At 40.4% G+C, this 21,145-nt stretch overlaps 1 protein-coding gene across 2 annotated transcripts in view; it reads right to left on the reverse strand.

Moving 5' to 3' along the window:
• LOC141802183 (brain-enriched guanylate kinase-associated protein) overlaps window positions 1–21,145 on the reverse strand; it is a 37,430-nt gene that overhangs the window by 4,764 nt on the left and 11,521 nt on the right. For both annotated transcript variants that reach the window (XM_074685660.1, XM_074685659.1), the window contains 5 exons: window positions 12,783–12,987; window positions 9,372–9,533; window positions 7,271–7,337; window positions 3,674–3,781; window positions 3,013–3,093 (listed from right to left, as the gene is read on the reverse strand). In XM_074685660.1, coding sequence (XP_074541761.1) covers window positions 3,013–3,093; window positions 3,674–3,781; window positions 7,271–7,337; window positions 9,372–9,533; window positions 12,783–12,880 — 516 coding nt within the window. In that variant the 5' untranslated portion in view covers window positions 12,881–12,987. The remainder of the gene's footprint in view (window positions 1–3,012; window positions 3,094–3,673; window positions 3,782–7,270; window positions 7,338–9,371; window positions 9,534–12,782; window positions 12,988–21,145) is intronic.

Genomic DNA, 21,145 nt, shown 5'->3' on the forward strand with positions numbered 1-21,145 from the left:
TTGTCAGTCTGTTACTTTCCCTCTCTTTTGGTCATTGTTCTTTCCTCTCTTTTTCTGATGTTTTCCTTTCCTTTTCTTTTTTTTCTAACTTCAACTTCCTTAGTCTCTCTTTTTATAAAGGTCTTTCCAGGAATAGTCCCTATATTTTTCTTTCAACTTTTTTCTTTATTTCTTTTATGTTCCTTATTTCCATTGGCTTCTGTCCTTTCTTTGTATTTCTTTCCTTCTTTCCATACTTTCTATCTTTCTTTCTTTCTTTTTTTCCTCATTCTTTGAGACATTTTCTCATTTTTCTGTTCTTTTTTTCTTTTGTTACCTCCACCACGGAGGTTATGTTTTTGGGAGAGTTTGTTTGTGAACAACATAACTTAAAAAGTAACAGACGGATCTTGATGAAATTTATAGAATTTTTTTAAAATGGGATAAGGAAGAAGTGATTTAATTTTGGAGGTGATCCGAATCACTGTCTGGATCCAGGATTTTTTCAAAGGATTTTTAATCATTGTGAGATGGGGCTGTTTTCACCATATGATTATATATTATATATGCTGCGCTCTCTGTGTGCTTCTCTGTGTCTCTCTTTGGTATTCTACCTCTTTCTTTATTCCTTCCCTTTTTGATGTTTTTTTTTCTTTGTCTACCCCTTTTCCTTTTTTTTCTTTCTTCATTTTTTCTCTCTTTGCCCCCTCAACCCCTCTCCTTTCCCCATGTCTTCCCTTTCTTTCTTGCTTTCCTTTCTTTTTAGTCCCCTTTTTATTCCTTTTTCTCAAAATACTGTTTACACAGTGAAAGCTTTAAAACCTAAATGATCATAAACCTTTGATTACACTCTATTATACTGGATGTTGTGGTAAGTTGTTGTTATGCACCTTCTTAATTTCTCAGTGGGTGCTCCTAAGATTTTGCGATCACTCCTGACATTCAGAAGTTTGGAGCCCCAGTGCTACCAAATAGAAAACTTCACTTTAAGCTCAGAAGTACAAACGTTCAGAGCTGGCCTCTCTTGCCTCCCTCACCTCTCTTAGGTAACCGTCCTTTAGCCCTCAGAAAAAGCTTTGGCTCTCCAGTGCTGCCCTTCCTGCTGTGACCTACAGCAGTCATCTCTGCACACTGTCTCGTCTCTCCTCTGCCTCACACAGGGCGAGATGACCTTCAGTTACTGTCGTGACAGCCAAATAATTTGACTCATCTTACGTAGTGAGCTGAAATTTCATGTAAGTGCTGCCTCAAATCACATCTCTTCCCCTTCAAATAACAGCTATTTCACCAAATCACGTCCTTTCAGCTGGAAATTCTCAACGTCTCAGGAGAGCTGTGTGATTATTCAGGCTGAAGTCAAATTCAGGCTAAAAAAAAGTTTGTTTTTTTGTGACTTATTAAAGGACCCACTTCCTCAGAAGATACTGTGATCTATTCTGGTGCAGTTAAAGTTACTTTCTTTGGACTCCAGACACTTAATCATTTTAATCACAAGTTCATAGTTCACCTTAAAGTGTCTGCTTACTACAACCTGCTGCTATTGCAAGTGGTTGTCCTTATTATTGGCCTAAACATTAATGTTAAGATAACCAGAATACTTTAATGAAGAAAGAAATTCTTAATATAATGAGAATTAAGTCATTGTTGCATGAATAAAGTCATTATAAATTTGTAATGTCACAATCTTACAGTCAGAATGCTACAAGTCTGAATTTATAATAAGACTATCTTAAAATAGTAATGTTATGACACTGAAATCATAATGTTATGATCTTAAGAGTCTTAATGTTACAAGACTGGAGCTACAATGTTACAAAAGTCTTAATGTCACAAAAATTAGGTCAATTTAACGTGAATAGTCATATGTTGTAAGATTGAAGTCACAAAGTTACAGGTCTAAGGTCGTGATGTGACAGGAATAGAGTTGTAAAGTTATGATTCTAAAGTCATAATAATAAAAGACTAAAACCAAAATGTTACGAGAATGTTGTGAGCTTAAAGATATTATTCTTCAAGATTAAAGTTTTAATATTGGGAAAATTAAGTCAGAATGTTACAAGATTAAAGTTGTAGTGTTACTTGAATAAATCTGTGACAAACCCTAAATCATAATGTTCCAAACTGACAGTCTTAATTTTACAATGAATTCTAACAATGAAGTCTTAATGTTGAACGATTATAATAATAATAATAATAATAATAATAATAATAATAATAACTTTATTTATATAGCACCTTTTAAAAACACAAGTTTACAAAGTGCTTTAACATAAACATAAACATAAACATAAGCACACACACAAAAAAATAAATAAAAATAAATAAATAAAACCAAGCACAAAAACAAAACACACAGTTCAAGACGCACTTGTGGAGAAAGACATCATGTATGAATGATTATGATTATAGTCGTAATGTTCAGAGCTGAAAGTCGTACTGTTACGAGAATAAAGTTGTTAAACTACATAATCATAGTTTTAATCTTACGAGCTTTTGTGGTTACCAGCTTTAAATTGTAATTCTTCAATATTAAAGTTGTACTGTAATGAGCCCAAAGCTCTGATATTTGAATAAGTATGAAGCCAGATTTTCCATGTTGGAATTTCCTAATTCCTTTGTCGAAAACACAATCTACCAATAAACACCGACCCACACCTACATAAATCAATCAACAAAGCTCCAATGAGGAACTTTCTGTTTGTGTTGGTTATTTTGCCCCCTGGAGCCAAAGTGGTGCTACTTATATCTGTATTGATTTTGTGTGAGTACCATTTTTTTCAGGATTTTCAACTCTCCAATTAATAACTCAAATCTTTACCATAATCACTGCAAATAAAGGAAACCTGCAGTTTATCCCTTCAGCTGACACCTTGAAGAAAACCTTATCTGAGGATTTCAGACGATAAATATCAATCAAAATTCTTGATCACTTTGAGGTTCTACACACATTAGTATCACTTTTAGTCTTTTTAATGTCAGTCTAAAAAGTCTTGATGAGGGCCTGAGCAGCTCTAGAAGTCAAACAGGACTCACCTCAGACAGCTCGGCCCTGTACAGAGATTTGTCACACTGGAGAAGCTGAGCAGCCAGGTTACAGTCCTTCCTGTACACATCCTGTTGAGCCACAACATCAAGACAAGTAAAGAAAACACAAAATACTAATCAGTTATTGGTTAAAAGTTGGTTGCATTTGAATCAAGAACCTAAACTAACCCTGCCTGCTTTGCTTTCAAACCAGAAAACCAGACTCTTTCTTTTGAAAACATCGACTTTCTGCAGTTGTTGCTGTATAGCGAAGCTTAATAAGAGCTTCATCGAGGTTTACAGTTCGTCCAATTAGGGTCTCAAAGACAAACAGCCTCAAAATCAATCACAAGAAGTAATTCAAGACTCTGAAACAGGACTGTTTCACTGTGGTCCCTCTTCCTGTACAGAAACAGAAGTCTGGCTACAGCATTTTGGATTATTTGCATGTGGGACAAGAAGGAGCGGCTGATCCCAGCACACAGAGAATTATACAGCAATAAAGCCGCGAGGAGATGAAAGCATGTTGACTAAGCCGATTGTTTTTGGTTTCACTGCAGAAACTCCCTGTCAGAGACAATGGCACTAATATGGAGCTAATGTGAATTATTAGATTCTCTTGAGCTGAAAGTATAAAGACCTGAATAAACTGAGCAGTGTGAGCTCTTACGTTGTCTTCCCGGAGCTTCTCGATGGTAAGCTTGGCCTCCATCAGGTGGTTGTTGAGAACGATGATTTCTCTGCTCAGAGCTCGCTTCTCGTCCTCATGATGCTGGGACTGATGTCAAGAGACAAGAGAGCAAAGTTAGAGACTGTTAGGGTGTATGGGAGACAACGTTTAAAAAGAAGACTACTTTTCAATGTAACCAAAGTTTTATAAAGTTCATCAAACTCATCAACTCCATGTCCTATTTCCCCATATTTTAAGTCCATCACAGTGATTCTCAGCACCAAGCTCACTTCATATGATTCCTTCGGTCACCTCTCAGGTTAAGTAAGATCTATTACTGAATGGCCACTTCAATAATTTTATCATTTTAACTAGTTATCGTCACTCAGTTGGAAGGTTGGGGGTCCAATTTTTTCAGCAAAACATTGAACCGGCAAATTAAAAAAAAACCCGAAACAAGTGACCCACTCTAGCAACCTCAAAAAGGGATATTCGAAAGAACAAGTTGCCTCAGATTACACCCACAAAGAATGGAATCAATGGAGTGTTTTTGCCACTCAAGAAGACAATTTATGTGATGTTTATGTTTTCACCATCCAAGACGGTGGTTTAATGTGTGTTGCAAACCAGGAGGGAAGTTCAGCACACGTTTTGCCTCCTTAGAGGGCACTTTTGCATGTGTTTGTTTCCCAAAAAGCCACTTAAGTGTGTTTTGGTTCTTGTGGAGGTACTTTTGTGTGGGTTTGGCTCCCATGGATTGATTTCACATGTGTTTTGGCTCCAGTGAATGCATTTTGATGTTTTTGTTTCAACAATTTGACCATGAGTCAAATTGTCGCTTCCCACCACCTGTGTATACCACTGGTTTTAACCAAACAAATAACTTAAAAAGACACTTTTCAAAACCTTAGATGAGTGGAAATTGATTGATTTTTCAAATGAAAATAATTCCTTTAACCCTTTAAACTAAACTGGCAGGTAGCCTCATCAGCTACCACTCCAAAAATACAATGTACAGACTAATGTCCAGACTCAATCAATCAATTGTTACAGGTGCAATAAACCATAAAAAAAAAAGAAAATTTCACACATTTTGATGAACACAGAAATGTCATGGCTGTGTCCCTGAAAGTGTGTAAATGTGACAAATATGATGGTGAATATGATGGCATGTAATCAGCATAGGAAGTGTTGTAAACCACTGCTTTCTGGATCCTGTTGTTTTTGTTGCATACGCAGTGTTCTGGATTTCTGCAAACACATTACTAGAAATAAACAGTGGTTTTGAAAAATGTTGAAAATGCAGTATGAAAGTTTAACTCCTCAGATTTTCAATCAATCTTGTATGGTTCTTAAATCTAGTGCCAATCAAAACTTAATATGCAAATTGTAGCACTGGCACAATGCTGGGCTCTACAGGGTTAAAGGCTTAAAGTTACTTGAAATAAGAGTTATGTCTTAACACAAGAAACTCCACGGGAACACTTTCTCACTCCATTGGTAGATTTTTTTTTTCGCTCTTTGCAATCAATTTAGACATCATTTGAGCTTTTGCACTGATGTTAAGTCTGCTGCTGTGAGACCAGGAGTTGCACAAGTCACCAAGAGGGGGGTCTGATTTTGACTTACTCCTATACTGCAAAAAAAATGAAATCTTATCAAGTATTTTTGTCTTATTTTAAGTAAAAATCGTCTTATTATACTTGATATGAGCCACATTCACCTGACCAGTCCAGAAAAGGAAATGTCTTGTTTCAAGTTATTTAAAGACAAAAATTAGGTCTGGATTGCTTGTAACAAGTAAAAAAAAGATTCCACCAATGGAACAAGAAAAGTTTGCTTAAATATTTGCTTGAGAGTAATGTCTTAATACAAGTAACTTTTCTCTGGTCCCACTGGTAGATTTTTTTTACAAGCATCAGACCTCATTTTTGTCTTTAAATAACTAGAAACAAGACGTTTTTCTGGACTGGTCAGGTGAATGTCTAAAAAGACCTTTTTCTACTCAAAATAAGACAAAAACACTTGATAAGATTTTAGTTTTTTGCAGTGTAGATAAAGAGTTTTCCTGTAGAAGGACTTGAGCTCAACCCAAGGTGGCGCTGATAGCTGTGAGGTACAGATGAACTCACTGTCTGCACCATGCAGGATTTTAATCTAATGAGAGTGAAAAGAGTTCAAAAGCTGTGCAGATACACTGGCCCACTTCACTATGTGTAACCAGCAGCTTCTTCATCCACAACCCTTTGGATGAAACACAGCAACAGAACAAAAAACCTTGACCACCACCCACTGAAACGACTTTACTCTGACCTTATTCTGAGAGAAACAGTGTGTGTACGGACCTATAACTGACTGATTGACCCCTGGTTATGTAACTTGGTTGTGCATCCAGCGACTTATTTATTGTTACTATAAAATTCCTCTTTCAGCAGTTACATAAGATGTAACCCACTCTTTTGATGACAAAAAGTGTCAAAAGTGCAACAAATACACTTAATTATACAGCAAATCATAGTTTCAGAGACAGGAGTAAAGAATGTGTGAAAGATTGTGGAGACGGCCATCTTTCTTCTCATTTCTGGATCAATGCATCCCTTCTAGCACCTCTGAGTTTGTCATCAGGAAGGACACATTTCATTTTCTGTGACGATACAACTTTTTGTGAATTTTTAATCGATTTCAGTGTCCATGAGCAGCATAAAAGGAAAAGTTTGAAGTAATTACATCACAGCATCTTCAACAACAGAATGTGTCCTTGTGTTGGTGCAGAAATGACTCCCTCCCCCTCCACACTCCTCCTCACCGCACCGTCGCGCGGTGAGCAGAAGCACAATCAAAGTATATCACTATGTTTATCTGTCGTGTAATTACGCTCTCCATCGCTGTGCCGGGCCACGGGGTCAGATGAGTTTGTGGCACCTCTGGAGTAAACAAGCTTTTACAATTTGCAGAGAGACTTACTCAGCACCTCTCTCAGCCTTGAGGAGGGAGTACGTGAGAGGAATCGATAACGTCTGATGAGGACACTTCAGCGGATGATGGCTTTTATTTTGGAAAGTTACAAAACCATTTTTCTCCTCACATAAAAAGCCATGTGGCCTTTGACTCTTTATCCAAGCAGCATCTCTTTGCTTTGGTATTATAATCGTTGGGGGGATTATTATCTTGTCCTGTAACAAAAACCCTTCAGCGAACATTTTTCAGCCGACTCTTCAGCAGCAACGACACCTGATTGTCATAGTGTTCTCAGGAGGGGAGGGGGCAGTTAATTGTATCTTTGGAGCAGAAAAAAGCAACGTCTGAGGAATGAAGAGAGGTGCGGTACACTGAGGAACAATAGGTTTGCTATCACTCTGCTACTGGAAGGAGGACAGCAGATTGTAATAAGCCATAATTAATGTCAGTGGCACCAACAGTGGGGCAGATTCATATTCAAATTGGCCCTCCAAGTGTTTAGCATCGTGACTGAACTCTGTGACTCCGGCTTCTATTCCCTTTGTGTACAGGTACTTAACGGAAAGCACGGGCATTTATGTGAATGCAGAAAAAACACACAAACACAGACAGAAACACAGGCTGCTGCTCCACACTCACATCTCGGTGGATCTTCTCCTCCAGGTCCTGGTTGATCCTCTGCAGAGCTGAGTAGCTGCTTTGTATTCTAAATAATGGACAAAGAGCAGAGCTCACAAAAAGATCACAGCTCAATATACCCAACATATGGTAGAAAAATGTGGACAGTACAACAGCTCCACAAAAAGTGAAGCCAGAGAGTGCACATCAGGAGAGAGCTTGGAGAAAGCCACAATTTCTTTGCATCTCCAGGAGTCTGCCAAGGTGTCCCAGGGCTGATCCAGATCTCACTAAAGGGGTTATATGTTTAATTTAGTCTGGATATGCTTCTACTACCCCAAGGAGGAGCTGGAAATTTTGCTGGAGAGAGGGATATTTGAGTCAAGTTGCTTTTGCTTGTGTTCACAAATTTGTGGGTTTAAATTGATGTAAAGTCACTGCAAAGATCTGCATCTTTGGGCATCTCAGGTGTAGCCTAGCAGTCTGGATAGCTGATGAGGCTAGCCCACAAGCCAGTGGCTTAGATTCCCAACCTGTGGCCCCTTGCCTGGAAAATTAACTCAAAAGAAAAGGATCCGCTTCTTTACTCTGGCTTCACAGCAAACTGTACTCAGTTTTGAAGGAAGATTTTCCTCTTTTGGAGTGACTCGTCCATGCAAGTTCAGCGAGTATACACAAAATTCTGACTTCAATTTGCATAAAGATAAATGCATGAAAATAAATGATTTTTATTTGCATTATGTGGAAACCCAACGTCACGTCTCCATGTTAAATTGTTCTTAGTTTCTCCATCATGTATCACGTCTTCTATTTCCTGTTTTATTCTGAAGCTCAATCTTGTTTTTCCTGTCAGGGCATTTGTCTTCTGGACCCTCTGTGTTTACACTTCCCTGATAACCCTTATGTGCTTCACCTCTTCTCCACTTCCTTCGTTGTCAATTTGTCTTGTTCTTTTTGTCATCATACCAGATTAAATCTCAAGTGCTGTGTTGATGTGTTTTTGACCTCAGTTTGACCCCAGGTCATAGTCTTTCACTATGTTTCCACCTAACGTTTTTGGATGCCTTTGCATCTTGGCTCTTATTCCTGAAAATTAAGAATTATACCCCTGCAGCCCGACCTTAAATAAGCCAAAGACAATTGGATGGATATGGATAAAACTGTAAAATAAAAAAAAAACACATTAGATAAAATTTCCTTGATCAAGCTTTCCATTACAGTAGTTCAGTGTTCAGTTTTTAGAACTGCCAGTTTTAAGTTAGTTAATATCATAAAGAGAGGGCTCCAGCAGTGTTCTTTACCCTTTTAGCAGAGGAAGGTGTGAGAAAACAAGGAACATGAGTGAGTTCTTTAACTTCTCATACACATGAGTTTCTGCTTCAAAGCAACACAAGAATCTGTGCTCCGGTGGACTGATTTAACGACAAGTTAAATGTAGTTTGAAGGCAAGATATACTATCAGTCCTGTGGCTCTGAATAACATTCAGCGTGTCATATGTCATGACGTCATGAGGTCATGACTTATTTTGGCTTCACTTTTTACAATAGGAGGAGACGGAAGCATGTCGCCAATGTTTATGTACATCTGATGCTTCAAAGTAAGAAAACAAACAACAGATTATTGATAATCTATCAGTTAACCTTTCTCTACTGATATGGTGATTTTGTAAAGCTAGTTTTTGCTCCAGAGGGCAGAGACATGCCAGAGAAAGGCCAAACTTTGAGGTTAGAGGGAGAAGTCTATTTTCTTAAGCTGAGGTTTAATTATCTTACATTTCCTGTTCATCTTGTGAAGCTCCTGTGAAACTCTGGATACCTGAGACGAATACAAATGCTGTCCTTTATATCCGAGATATGAGGGTCTGTCTCTGGAAGCTCTGCAGCTTATTACTTCCCCACTCATTTCTGAAGCAGGTGTTCACTGAACCAGAACCAGAGGACGGCGAACCAGAGATGAGCAGAAAGTGAGTTTCTCAAAGTTCAGTGCAGCTCCCTCAGAGCAAACAAAAGGACTTGAAAACAGACATTATCATAACTTTATGTGTGGCTGTCTAAAAGTACTTTGGTAGTCATTATGCTTTACACCTTTTTGACACCGGTGGAGAACTGTATGTGGACCCACCTGCGTAGCTTGTCAGTGAACTTGTCCAGCTCCTCTTGTGCTCGCCGCAGCTCTGTCTCCAGGTACTGCCGCGTGGAGTCGAACTCACTCTGCAGCAGCTCCAGCTTGTGTGTTGTGTAGGAGAGTCTTTTCCTCAAATCCTCCTTCTGCTCCAGCAGTGAGCTGCACACACACACACAGAAACACACACACAGAAACACACACACAGACACACACACACACACACACACACACACACACACACAGAAACACACACACACAGCAGATGACTGTGTTCAGGGCATAGGAAGGAGCTTGTTTCTTAAGTGTACGCTGCTCTAAATGGACTTGTATGGCACTACAGATCTTTTTTAATGCCCCCCTGAGCGGCCATGCAGCGGTGATGAGAACACCATGAGAGGGTGATAAAAGCTGTGTGAGAAAGTGCTTTGTGTGGAGAAAACATGGGACAAAAACACAGATCTCTAATTAAAAAATCAGAGAGGGGCTCCTTTAGTCATCGGATCTTTCTATGCAGCTCATCACAGAAACCCAATCAGCAGTGAGACTCTGTCCCCTGTGATGAAATATGAGCCAATGAACTCTAATTCATCACACGAATCGACTGTGAAGGCTCAGATTTACTGAACAGCGATACCCCCAATGTGTAATTCAGTGAGACAGCACAATGATGACTATTTTCAGAGCATGTGCATTACCTGGGCTCCAATCTAATAAAAGGCCAAGTGTGAGTGGGGGAAAGAGGAAATGTCTGCTGCTGTGATGGATCTGAATGTGCATGGCTGGGCTTAATGGACCCCGTATTGACGGACAGATGGAGAAAGGAGGGTAATGACTCTATCTGCAGGCACAGAACAGATCGCCAGATAGAGGGAGGATGGAGATGTGGCCACATCGCTCTTTCCACTTCCTCTCTTTGTCTCTTTCTTAACGAGATCAAAGACACAGACAGAGTGGGCTGAGAAAGAGCAAATAATAATAATCATAATAATAATAATGTTAATAATAAACAGGAACCGCTTCTCTTTAGAGCGTCAGGTCACTGAGTGGAGGTTGAATCCTGTACTCAGCTCATCAGTATGCTCTGAATGTTTCTGTAATCAAGGGGATAAAAAGCAGACGGGGTCAGTCCGCACTCTTTCCAGAAACACCACTGTTAAATATTAACAGTCAAGACGTTTCTCTGTCGCTTTGTTGACATTTAGACAAACTTCATTCTGTTGGAATATTAGTTTCACTCAATTGAAAAAGAAAAAACACTAAAACAAGTTGCAGGTTTGAATCTGTTGTCAATCGAAAGAGGAATTTGTCATCACGTCTGAACTGAACAATCTGCTGTTGGGCATTATTGTTGTGTTTTCTGCAAACAATACCATAGCAAATTTATCCATGTCAAAGCTTCAGTGAATCCGTGTTGCAATTAAATTCACATTTGTCAAAGATGGAGCTGCTTGAAGGCAGAATCTGAATAAATTCAACAGGTTTAGTCAAAGAAAAGCATTTTATCCTCAAATCCTCATATTTTAACTTTAATGAGATCATCTCTTCAGCTATGAATGTCTGCTTTATGATAAAGGTGTAGCTTTAGGGGACTTAGATTTATTGTTAAAGGTAGTGGAAATTCCATGATCAAACTACTGAATTAGATGTAAAAAAGAAAAATGTCATGAATCATTGAATTTAGGTTGTAAGGGCTACGATTTTCAGCTCAAACATTGTAAAACAATGTAATCGGCTTGTTATGTACTAAATAAAGAAAAAAGGAACAACAGTTACAGGTATCTCCAGAGCAGTTTGAATGGAAAATCAGTATCAGTGATGCGCACAGACTTCTTTAAAGGGGAAAAAAGACAATAAAAAAACAAATACAGTGTGTTTTTCCCAGCCAAGGGGGCACTTCAGTGCACGTTTTCAACAATTTGGCCACGGGGAGGGGGCTGGTCAGACCAAGAACGGACAAAGCATGGCTCAATCGACACATGCAGATTTCTATCAGATTCTGCTGTTAGGTCTCTGGACTCTGGTGAGATTGCTTCATTTCTTTTCTTATTTTTTGCCCAGTAAGCCAGAGATGTTTGAGTGATCAATCATTTTCCTTTTGAATTTTGAATTGCTTGCTTTTTTTGTGGAATACTGGATCCCTTTAAGTGGGGACTTTCGTAGCCGGCTGAGTGCGGCAACTAGCTTTGATTTAATTGAAAAGACTTGTTACCCTGGCAAAGCCACATATTAAGGGCTCACTATCAAAGAATTCAAGAAAAAGAAAACAGAATTTTGAGATAAGGGTCCACATTTTTAGTTTGGAGTCAGAAATCTGTTTTATTTTTTTCTGGATTCTGAGATCACAATCAGAAAATTCACTTTTCCCTCGGGATTGAAAAATAAGTGTCAAAATTTTGAATTTAAAGTCATACAATTTTCTCTCCTTGGAAAAAATGAAATTTGATTACTGTGAACCTAACCCTTTAATATTAGCACTTTGTTTACAGATGGTTGCTCCAGACTTAAACAGCTTCAAATCAATCAGGAATCAGTGAAAACCATCTCAATTACAAATTTAAGGCCAAAAGTTTCAACAAGGAAACTAATCAGTATGCCTTAAGTTTTGCTTTGGATTTCAAACGTATTATCTGAGATGAACTTGCAAACATTCAGTCTTTAAATGAGTTGGAAGAGGACAGTAATTCATCCCTTGTGAACCTTAATGGAAACTCCCAAGTTTTCTTGTAAGTTTGGCTATTCTCCTTTATGTATCCCTTTAACATAGTTTTACATTGTTTAAATGAAACTCTAAAGCTTGTTAACTTAATTTCTGTTTATAACAATTTGTTTTGAACTTCTCTTCTTCAAGAAATGTTTGCATGATGAAGACCCCAGCCTCAACATCACAAAACAACATTGATAAAGTGAAATTGTGAATGCAGCATGTGTTTGGTTCAGATGAAATATTAATGATAGTTTTCGCACAGGATGTGAGATATTGTTTATCTGCTGCAGTCAGTGAGTAAAAACAACACCTGCCTACAGAGTGAATCAATGAGCGTCTAACCTGACCGTGCTGTTTCACCCCACAGCCCCGTCTCTTTGATTGGCGTGCGTTCGCAAGGGAATACAGGTGTTTGCTGTTTGATATAGGAGGAGTTTACGTCAAGTAGCTCCAGGGATGAAAAAAAAAAATCCCCCATTAGTGACCTCCTGAGTGAGCAGGAGCTGAGTCAGACGTAATGAGTGCTTTCACTGCGGAGAGATGAGATGACGAGGCAGCATGACTCCTGGCGCTCAGAGGGGCGAGATGAGGCAGCTTCAGCACCGCTGGGCGACAAGAGGACACACCTCGTGGGCGGATGAACGGACAAACAGATAAAAAAAACAGGACGGATGGAGAGATGGCATCTGGAGAATCGCTCTTACCTCTTTTTTGGGTGTTTGCCGCCGTTTCGGGGAACTTTTAAGGCAGTTTTGCCAATGTATATCTTTTTCATGGTTTGTCTGTGTTCCTTCCCTCTCATGTGTTTAAAGGGGTCGAGAGCAGGGAGCCGTCATGTGATTTAGATCCCCAAAGGAGACCAGCTAAGTCTGGCCTGCAGGGTTACTGAGTGTTCTACATGTGGTGACCCTGCCAAACAAAGCAAACACACAGGTAGGCAGCTATTAGCAACATGCAGGGATCCTGTTTGAGCACAAATTGGACACATTCTGCAGTGAAAGTCATTTTCATGGAAAACTTCCCAACCGTTTGATCCTTGGCAGGATACAGAAACCTGAAACAGCATAAAAAGCTGCACTCCATTCAAAGGAAGACAACTTTCAAGGTGAGCAGCTCTTAAAGTGTTGAATCCCCTTTGGTGCTTTAGCTTTGGGGCTAATTTTAGCTTTCTTTTGTTGTACCTTTTCCTCACAATGTCACACTATGTTGTTTCCGGCAAAGATACAGCAGAGGTGGGAATGAAAGTATCTCCGACATCAGAGGTAAATGTCAAGTTCTGGTCTTAGCTCTTCAGCCTTGAAGAGCAAAGAGCTTTTTTCTGTTAGCTGCAAAGTTCAGTGAAGAATGGGGGACAAATCTATAGAAGAGGGGAAGGATATATCTCACGGATTCAACCTTTGTGGAAGTTGTGCTCACTGAATGAAAAATCACATCTTTACCTTTCAGAACTTGTAGGTTTGGATTTTACATTTAAAGAAGTGACTTTGTGTGAAAGACTCTGAAGATCAACAACTATAGAAGCGAATTAGTGAGGTCTGGCACAGACATTATGTATCTGACTCCAACTCAAACTTTCAACAACTTATTATCATCATCATCATTTTTCAGTGACCTTAAATTCATGAATTTTACGTTCTTTAAGTTAAAGGACCACAATTGTCAAAAATAATTAAGTATTTTCATGTTATATGTTCAATTTTGTGGTATGGCTCTGTTCTAAGAGTTCTCTACTTTTCCACTTGCCTGAGTGGAATGCAAATAGGTCAAGGCAGGGAGAGCACACCTCCAACCTCTCTTTGTATAACACATAAAAAGCTAAGGCAGGGAGAGCAGCAGCAAAGACTGAACTCAGTAGGCATCTGAGACAATACTGGATTTATGCTGTTCATAAAATCAAACAGCATAAAAGTAGGAGCTAGGGAGTGAGAGGATTGCAAAACAGGGAAAAGAGGAAGTGCAGAACGCCCATCCATTTTGCCACTTTTGCCACAATTGACCTATGGCTAAGTCCTGCCCTAAAACACAGTGAGCTAGTCACAGGGCGTATAGCAATTCCCATACACTCACTTTGGGGTTTTCTCTAACATTAGTTTAAGTTAGCCTAACATTAGTTCCAAGCTGTTATTCATCATGTGTTTTGTTTGTTTGGAGTTCATTGGCCTATTTTGTTCTAGTTTTTTGATCTTTGGTGATCGTACATCAGGGATGTCAAACTCGTGCCATGGAGGGCCAAGAGGCTGCAGGTTTTCTTTCCAACCAGAGACTCCACCAGCTGATTTCACTGATTAGCCCCTGCTCTCTGCTTGAAGGTGAGGTAATCAGTGGAATCAGCTGGTGGAGTTTCTGGTTGGAAAGAAAACCTGCAGCCTCTTGGCCCTCCATGGCACGAGTTTGACATCCCTGTCGTACATGGTGTCATTGTTTGCTGTTGTCAAAAGGGCATTAGTTAAACTACAGTACCTTCTGGAGCTTAGCTCCATTAGCTTACTTGTAATAGTTGAGATAACAAAGGTTGGCAAACCTTATGCTGAATGATTCAGTGTAAATACTGTAGCACCAAACTAACAGACAAGATGTTGAATTTTTGTCATTCATGTCATGATGCTGATCCTCTATCTCATTGTCTGAGATGCTAATGCTAACCAGATGCTGTTTATCAGGTTTGCACTGGGACCTGTAAATTTCGTCTTGTAACTGAACCTTTTATCAGCCTTTTCAACAATAAAATGATTCATAAATACCTCCAATGTGAAGTTTAGAGCCTTTTGGTGACCCCTAGATGATAAGCGCCTGTCACTGAATGTTCATTGTTTGTCCCAGTTAGTGGCAGGAGGCATTGCTCAGCCATAGGTCAATTATCTGGTTTGCTTCTTTACTTTACAAAGATACATTAATGTAATTTAAGTCTGATTTACAAGCATTTAAAAACTCCTGACAGGAGATTCAGTGTTGTGTCTTTCCTGCTCCTTAGCTCCACATGACACTCAACTGAATAATTCTGGGTTAGGGACAGTGCAAGGAGGCTTCAGGATGTCACTCATCAACAGTTTTGTGGACTTAAAAAACAAATCAGTTAATTGAGAAAGTCATCTGCAGATTGAATCAATGCTCCTAATTTCCAGTCTTTCATCACTCCACAGAGCAAGTCAAAGGTTTGGGAAACAATCCTGAAATCCTAAGCTTTCATTTGGCTTCCTGAGTGAACTTCCATCAAATAATGATTCAAACACTTCTGATATGTGCAGAGAAACATGTGACATTATTCATCACCCTCTTCAAACTTTAAAAGAGCACGAGGAAAAAAAGGAGAGCTCAATACAAAAAAGAGGGCATAAAAGAAAGCTTTTATGTGAGATGACTGAACTGTTCTAAATTTAGCCCAAACTTTTGCTTTAATGTTGCATCCCATCTCTGAAAAGCGGAGTGTAAAAATGTGTTTGCAGGGCTCAAAAAAGAAAATAAGCAGCCTGAAGAAAGCTGTTCCTGCAGCTACTCTCAGTTTTTGAACACGACTTGTCTATGTTAATCATTTTTCCACCATGAAAAGACAATCAAGGCAGCTGCTTTCAAAGAGGCCACCTTGGTTTCTTCCTTTTTGAGGCTTTAAATCTAAATCCTTGGACACAGATCTGCATCATATCACCAAAGGTCACTGACAGGCCTGTCTGACAGGCAAACATCACGTATCAGTAAAACAAACATCCCTGTAATACTTTCCACAGAGCAAACGTCTTCATCTCCTCCGTGTCCAAACACAGAAGACGTGAATTGACACAGCCGACTGGTGTGTATGGAGAATATTCTGACAGGACCAATACACCGACGCTTTTTTCCCCAAACATTTCCTCCATCTCACATCTCGCCTGAGTCCACAGCACAGGTGCAGCTGTCAACCCTCAGACAAATGGCCCAGGTTATTAGATGAGACGGCCCGTCAACGCTTGATCAAAGCGGCTCTGATCCGAGCGCTGGACCGTCCACCCGCACAGGAAACAATGTCACACTGCAGGAGGTCGCAGCCCAGGAAGGCACATTTGGGGAATTATAACTGAGGATACTGTGCAGTCAAAAGATGGTTTCAGAGCAATTTTCATTTCTAGTTTCTGTTCTGGAAGTTACATTTGCGAAACTATCACTGAGCACAGATTAAATTCTGTTTGGATACATAAACACCATTAACCCTGCATGGATGAGAGCAGGGCAGCTCAGCTCTGACAGAGAGTCATTTCTTTGTTTATACAGCTGACAGACAGTTATAATTGAGAAAGAACAAAAATAAACTGAGCAATACACAAAAATCCAGTCTGATTCTTTTTCACATATGTTATCTGCCTGCTAAGAAGCATTGGAAAAACTCAGTTTTTTAATTTTAAGCTGCCTGTTTCCACCAAGCAGTCTGGTTAAGATCAGTACGGTTTGGTACGGGTTGGCTTTGCTATATGGCATCAGGAAAGTGCCAATTTCAGCGCACAAAGAAACCATAATCACAGGACAGGATCTCTGCTTACTCACTCGCCGTCATCATTTTCACGTTCACAGAGTGTGTTTGCGTTCTCACTGCCACTCTCTCTGCCCTCTTCGCACTCGACTTCGATGATTTTTAAATTTTCTGATTGGTTACCTTACATGCCGACTGTTCTCGGGTCAGAGGTAATCCGACACAGAGTAGTACAGGTAATCATGGTGGCTGGAGTTTCTGAAAGTTCTAAAGGCGCACTGATTACGGTTTCCATGCGCACTCAAATTGGCACTTTCCTGACGCCATACAGTTAAGCCTGGCCCTCTTGCGTTTTCCACAGCCAACTGTCCCCCTTGTGGTAGGCAGCGTGTAAGCTGGATGCCAATAGCTGCATCAATTAAATAAGTATGACGCCATAGCAGTGCGACACAGTTTACCCCGCTAATAAATCAAATGAAGAAGAAAAACACAACACAGTAAACAAAGAGCAAATATGGGAGACATACATACTTCTTTGTGATTTCCATGTGGTTTATTGTTACATAGCCCCCTCGAGCTTTGTTTCAGAGGAGACTGTGCGCCACAAGGAGAAATACAGCAGTCGCTGTAACACGGTAAGTGATGAGTCTTTCAACCAATCGACGGACAACAGTGTTGTGGCTCCATCTTCCGGGATCAGATCGGTTTAGTCTGGCACCCCTACGGAAGGGTCCCAAAAAGTGTGATGGATCGTCTCAGTTATTTGGGGATCTATGCCGGGATCAATCATTGGAAATGGCACAAAATGCGTGCGGTGCTGAGAGGAACTGAACTGAACCGCTTGGTGGAAACAGGGCTTTAGATGAGTGGTAAGCACCTTAAAGAACTCCAACAAGTCCAGTTTTCCTTAGTGGATCAAGCTAGAAAAGACATGCGGCTGATTCAACCAACATGCAAGCACATTGTGACTGTTAGCAAGAAGGTTTAAAGTCTGCCTCAAATCCACCTCTTCACCTCTTAGCAGGATAATCGTTGGGCTTCAAAACTCTGCTTCAGAACCAAAGGGTGTCATTACTGTGAGCTCTGATTTAGCTACAATGCTCTACTACCCTGATATAGACAAGCGCAGCACCTGTACAGTGATGCTGAAAATGAAAATTAATTCGTCTCAAGTACAACACAGGCAGTGAATATTTATCTTCAAGAAGGATTAGAGGCTGGTGCTGTTAGGTATTGTTATGCCCTTTTCAATTACGCCACCATTTTTTTATGAGCGTTGCCTGAAGGTTGCACTTATACTAGTCAGTTTGTTGAATTTTTACTTACCAACGAAGAGATAAGTCTTTCTCTAAGTTGGACATCCCTACTTGGGTCATTCCAAAATATAAGAGTAACAGGCTCATATGAAAAGAGTGTGAGCTGTAGCACCTCGTGTATCTGCAGGCCTCCATATGCTTTAGAGCAGCGAAGAGGAATCAATTTCCAGCGAATCAATTTGATTTCATCCCTGGGAAAATAACTGCATCACATAATTTCTCACACTGGAGTCCTTGTAAAAACCCAGACATGTGTTTCAGGCATCATCACAAGCTTTTTTTCTATTTTTCCCAATACTTGTACCAAAATCTGAACACCTGCAGCAGAAACACACCGCTGAGAAGAAAAACAGGTGAGGCTGAGAAACATGTTGAATCTCTAAGTTGTTGGGAGGTGATTTGTGCAGCTAGATGAGGAGGCAGGCAGACATGTAATCCTCCAGATGGTGACAGCTCAACACCGCCACTGGAGCCTTCATTCCAGCTGCTTTCCTCTGAGTCATCGCACACCGCTTCTGAATACGTGTGTTTGGGTGTGTGTGCCAGATTCAGTGGGTGTTTGTATGTCTTTTTGTGAGCTTTTTCTCTCCGTACAGGTCATTTTTTAAAATTCAAACCTGTTCGCTTGAACTTCTTTAGCTGTATGTATCAGTGTGTATCTTTAAGCACTTGTTTGTCAGTTTACCTGCATGTTTTCCTGTTCAGTCACCTCCCAGAAGAGGTGAAGCTTCAGTCTCTCTCATTAAAGCCACAAAGGACGGCCGTTAAAGGACACATCTCAGGCTACGTCAGGTGTCCTCTGTCAAACCGCCAACACACAACCCACTCTAACTCCTCCGCCTGCCCATTCACTCACACACTCTTCTTCTTCCTCCTTTAGTCGATCCTTACACACTGCAGCAAAAAAAAAAAAAAAAAAAAAAAAAACTACAGCCAAGGCTCGTTCAGATGGCTCTGCCTGCCACCCACTCGTGCCACACTGACATTTGAGAGGAACTCTAAGCATTGAAAAGAAGAGGAAGGGGAGGTGGAGGATATCAAAGTTGGAAAAGAGTGAAAGCAGGAAATGTTTTGGAGGAGGGGGAAAGAGTTAGAGTAGTGGCAATTTAGCCAAAAACAGGAAAGAAGGAGAAGCAGTCACCAAATTAAGGGGGAAAATTAAGAAGAGTGTGTCTGAAAATCATCTCGTTCTGCCTTCCTGATCTCATCTACCTTGCAGATAGATTGGCTCTCAGGAAAAGCCCTTATCACGCAGCCAGACCTCAGCATAAAGCAAAGGGAGCCCGAGTGTCTGACTCATCCAGCAGCAGCAGCAGAGAAAGGAGACGCTCTTTCGGCCCTGTATGCCTTCAGATTAACAAGGCAGCTAACCTGCAGCAGTCACTCAGTCTGACGACACGTACAGTATGACTCAGCCTCCTCGCACAGAGGGAGAAATCTACTCAAATAGTGGCTCTGTTCTGGGTATGGGTGTTTGTGGGTTTGAGTTGAGGATTGATGAAGTCAGAAGCAGACACCTCAGTACTTACACACCAACAACCAACATCATTAGCAGCAGCAGCAGGGGATAATGACCTGCTCGACGGATTTCATGTGCCGCTGATGGCACTCCACACAGGGGAGTGTGTAATCACAACGAGCATCCCGAGAGGGTTTTTAGGATGAGCTGAAGAGGTGACAGAGGCTGAGCTCAGAAAAAAAACACAAAAGCACCAGAAGATATATGGAGGAAATTTTTAGGTTAATCCCAAACAGATTTCAAAAGCCAGAGAAAGCTACAAGAACGTTTTTCATTCAGGTAAAACTCGACTTTAGGTCACAGGTACAGGAAGTTCATTCACAGGTCTATCCTCCTGAGTCAGTTGTCTCTATAATCCATTTCAAGACAGGATTTATGCAACTTTGTCACATCCAGAGAAGCAAATTAGTTCTGCCTTTAATTGTCTCTCAGAGGTAGAAGGAGAGGCACAAGGAGAAGAGGACAGTGGTGTGCATGTGTGATGGCTAACCCCCACCAGATCCACATTCAGTTCGTCTCTACCTCACTAAAAAATTGGAGCTGATATGTTTTGATTTCAGCCCATGCTTTGTTGCATTTCTGTTCCAACTCAGATCTGGCAATCAACAGCAGAAATTCAAGATTCCTTTCTTAGTCAGGCAACAAAATGACTATGGCACGTGGTTGATCTTTCAGAATAAAACCCAACAACAACAACAACTTAACATCTTAGAGCTGGAGTTGACAGGTAAGCGGTTTTCAGAAGCCACTGATTATTAAAGTACAATGGGAAATCCTTAGTCTTATGGTACCTCATGCAAGACACACACCAGATCTGTGTCCGTTTTGTTGCGTTTTGGCTTTGTGATCTCATCTGTCAGCTCACACCAGCACATACAGGAGCAGGACGGCCAGATAGCTGGAGTCATGTGACCAAGGAGTTCCCACACCTTCTACCCTAATAATGGTCCTCTCCTGGTTCATGTTGGGCTGTAAAACTTTAAACTGCCTGACTCCTGGCCTGACTCCTCTTTTTATGTTGGTTTGTTGTTGTAGCTAGGGATGGGTACCTTTCAAATTTGACATGATATGGTATCAATGCCCAGTACCTAGCAATTGGTATTGGTGCTCAATGGTACCAGTACTTGGTAAGTTTGTGTGTGTTTATGTGGTAATAAATATTAATCTATTTATCAATAAATTCTCAAAAAAATTCAATTTACATTTATTTTTCAATATGTAAAGTTGCAATGCTGTGTTCATGTTCAGCATGGAAATATGCCTTCTCTTCAACTCCCTAACAGCCAGAAGTCTTGCAATTCTCTCGCCGACCTGCAAGAACTTACGCAAGGTAAAGTAGAGCTGGTGAGAGTTAACACATTGACTTGGGTTGAAACCAATCAGATCTGCCACCATGATGGAGAAGAGATGGAATTGCAATGTGTGAAACACAACCAACTCATGGTGGAACGTTGCTTTCTCAAAAGTGACAGCCCCAGCTTTAGTGTTGCAGACAATTACTTTTTAGACGGTCCCCAAACACTTAATTCACAGCCATCTGTGTTTGTCAGTCCCTGGAAGTCTTCCAGCTCAGAGGACTGCTTGTCCTGATGAAAATCAAGCCCTTCCTTTCTGTTTAGCCTGCTGGGGTTAAAAGGGGTGTTGTTTTTGAAAAAAGCAATGTTCTGCTGTGAAAGTTATTGACCCAGGTAGGCCAAAGCTGTGAATGCGCTTTCAGCACTTGTGACCTGAAGTAGGGATCCACCTGGGAAAAAAAACACTTAGGACTGGCAAAAGTTTCTTGGAATAAGGAGG

Source organism: Halichoeres trimaculatus, unplaced genomic scaffold (genome assembly GCF_033239565.1).
Source record: "Halichoeres trimaculatus isolate MK-OKI-2021-1 unplaced genomic scaffold, fHalTri1.1 fHalTri1_scaffold_13, whole genome shotgun sequence".
Taxonomy (NCBI): domain Eukaryota; kingdom Metazoa; phylum Chordata; class Actinopteri; order Labriformes; family Labridae; genus Halichoeres; species Halichoeres trimaculatus.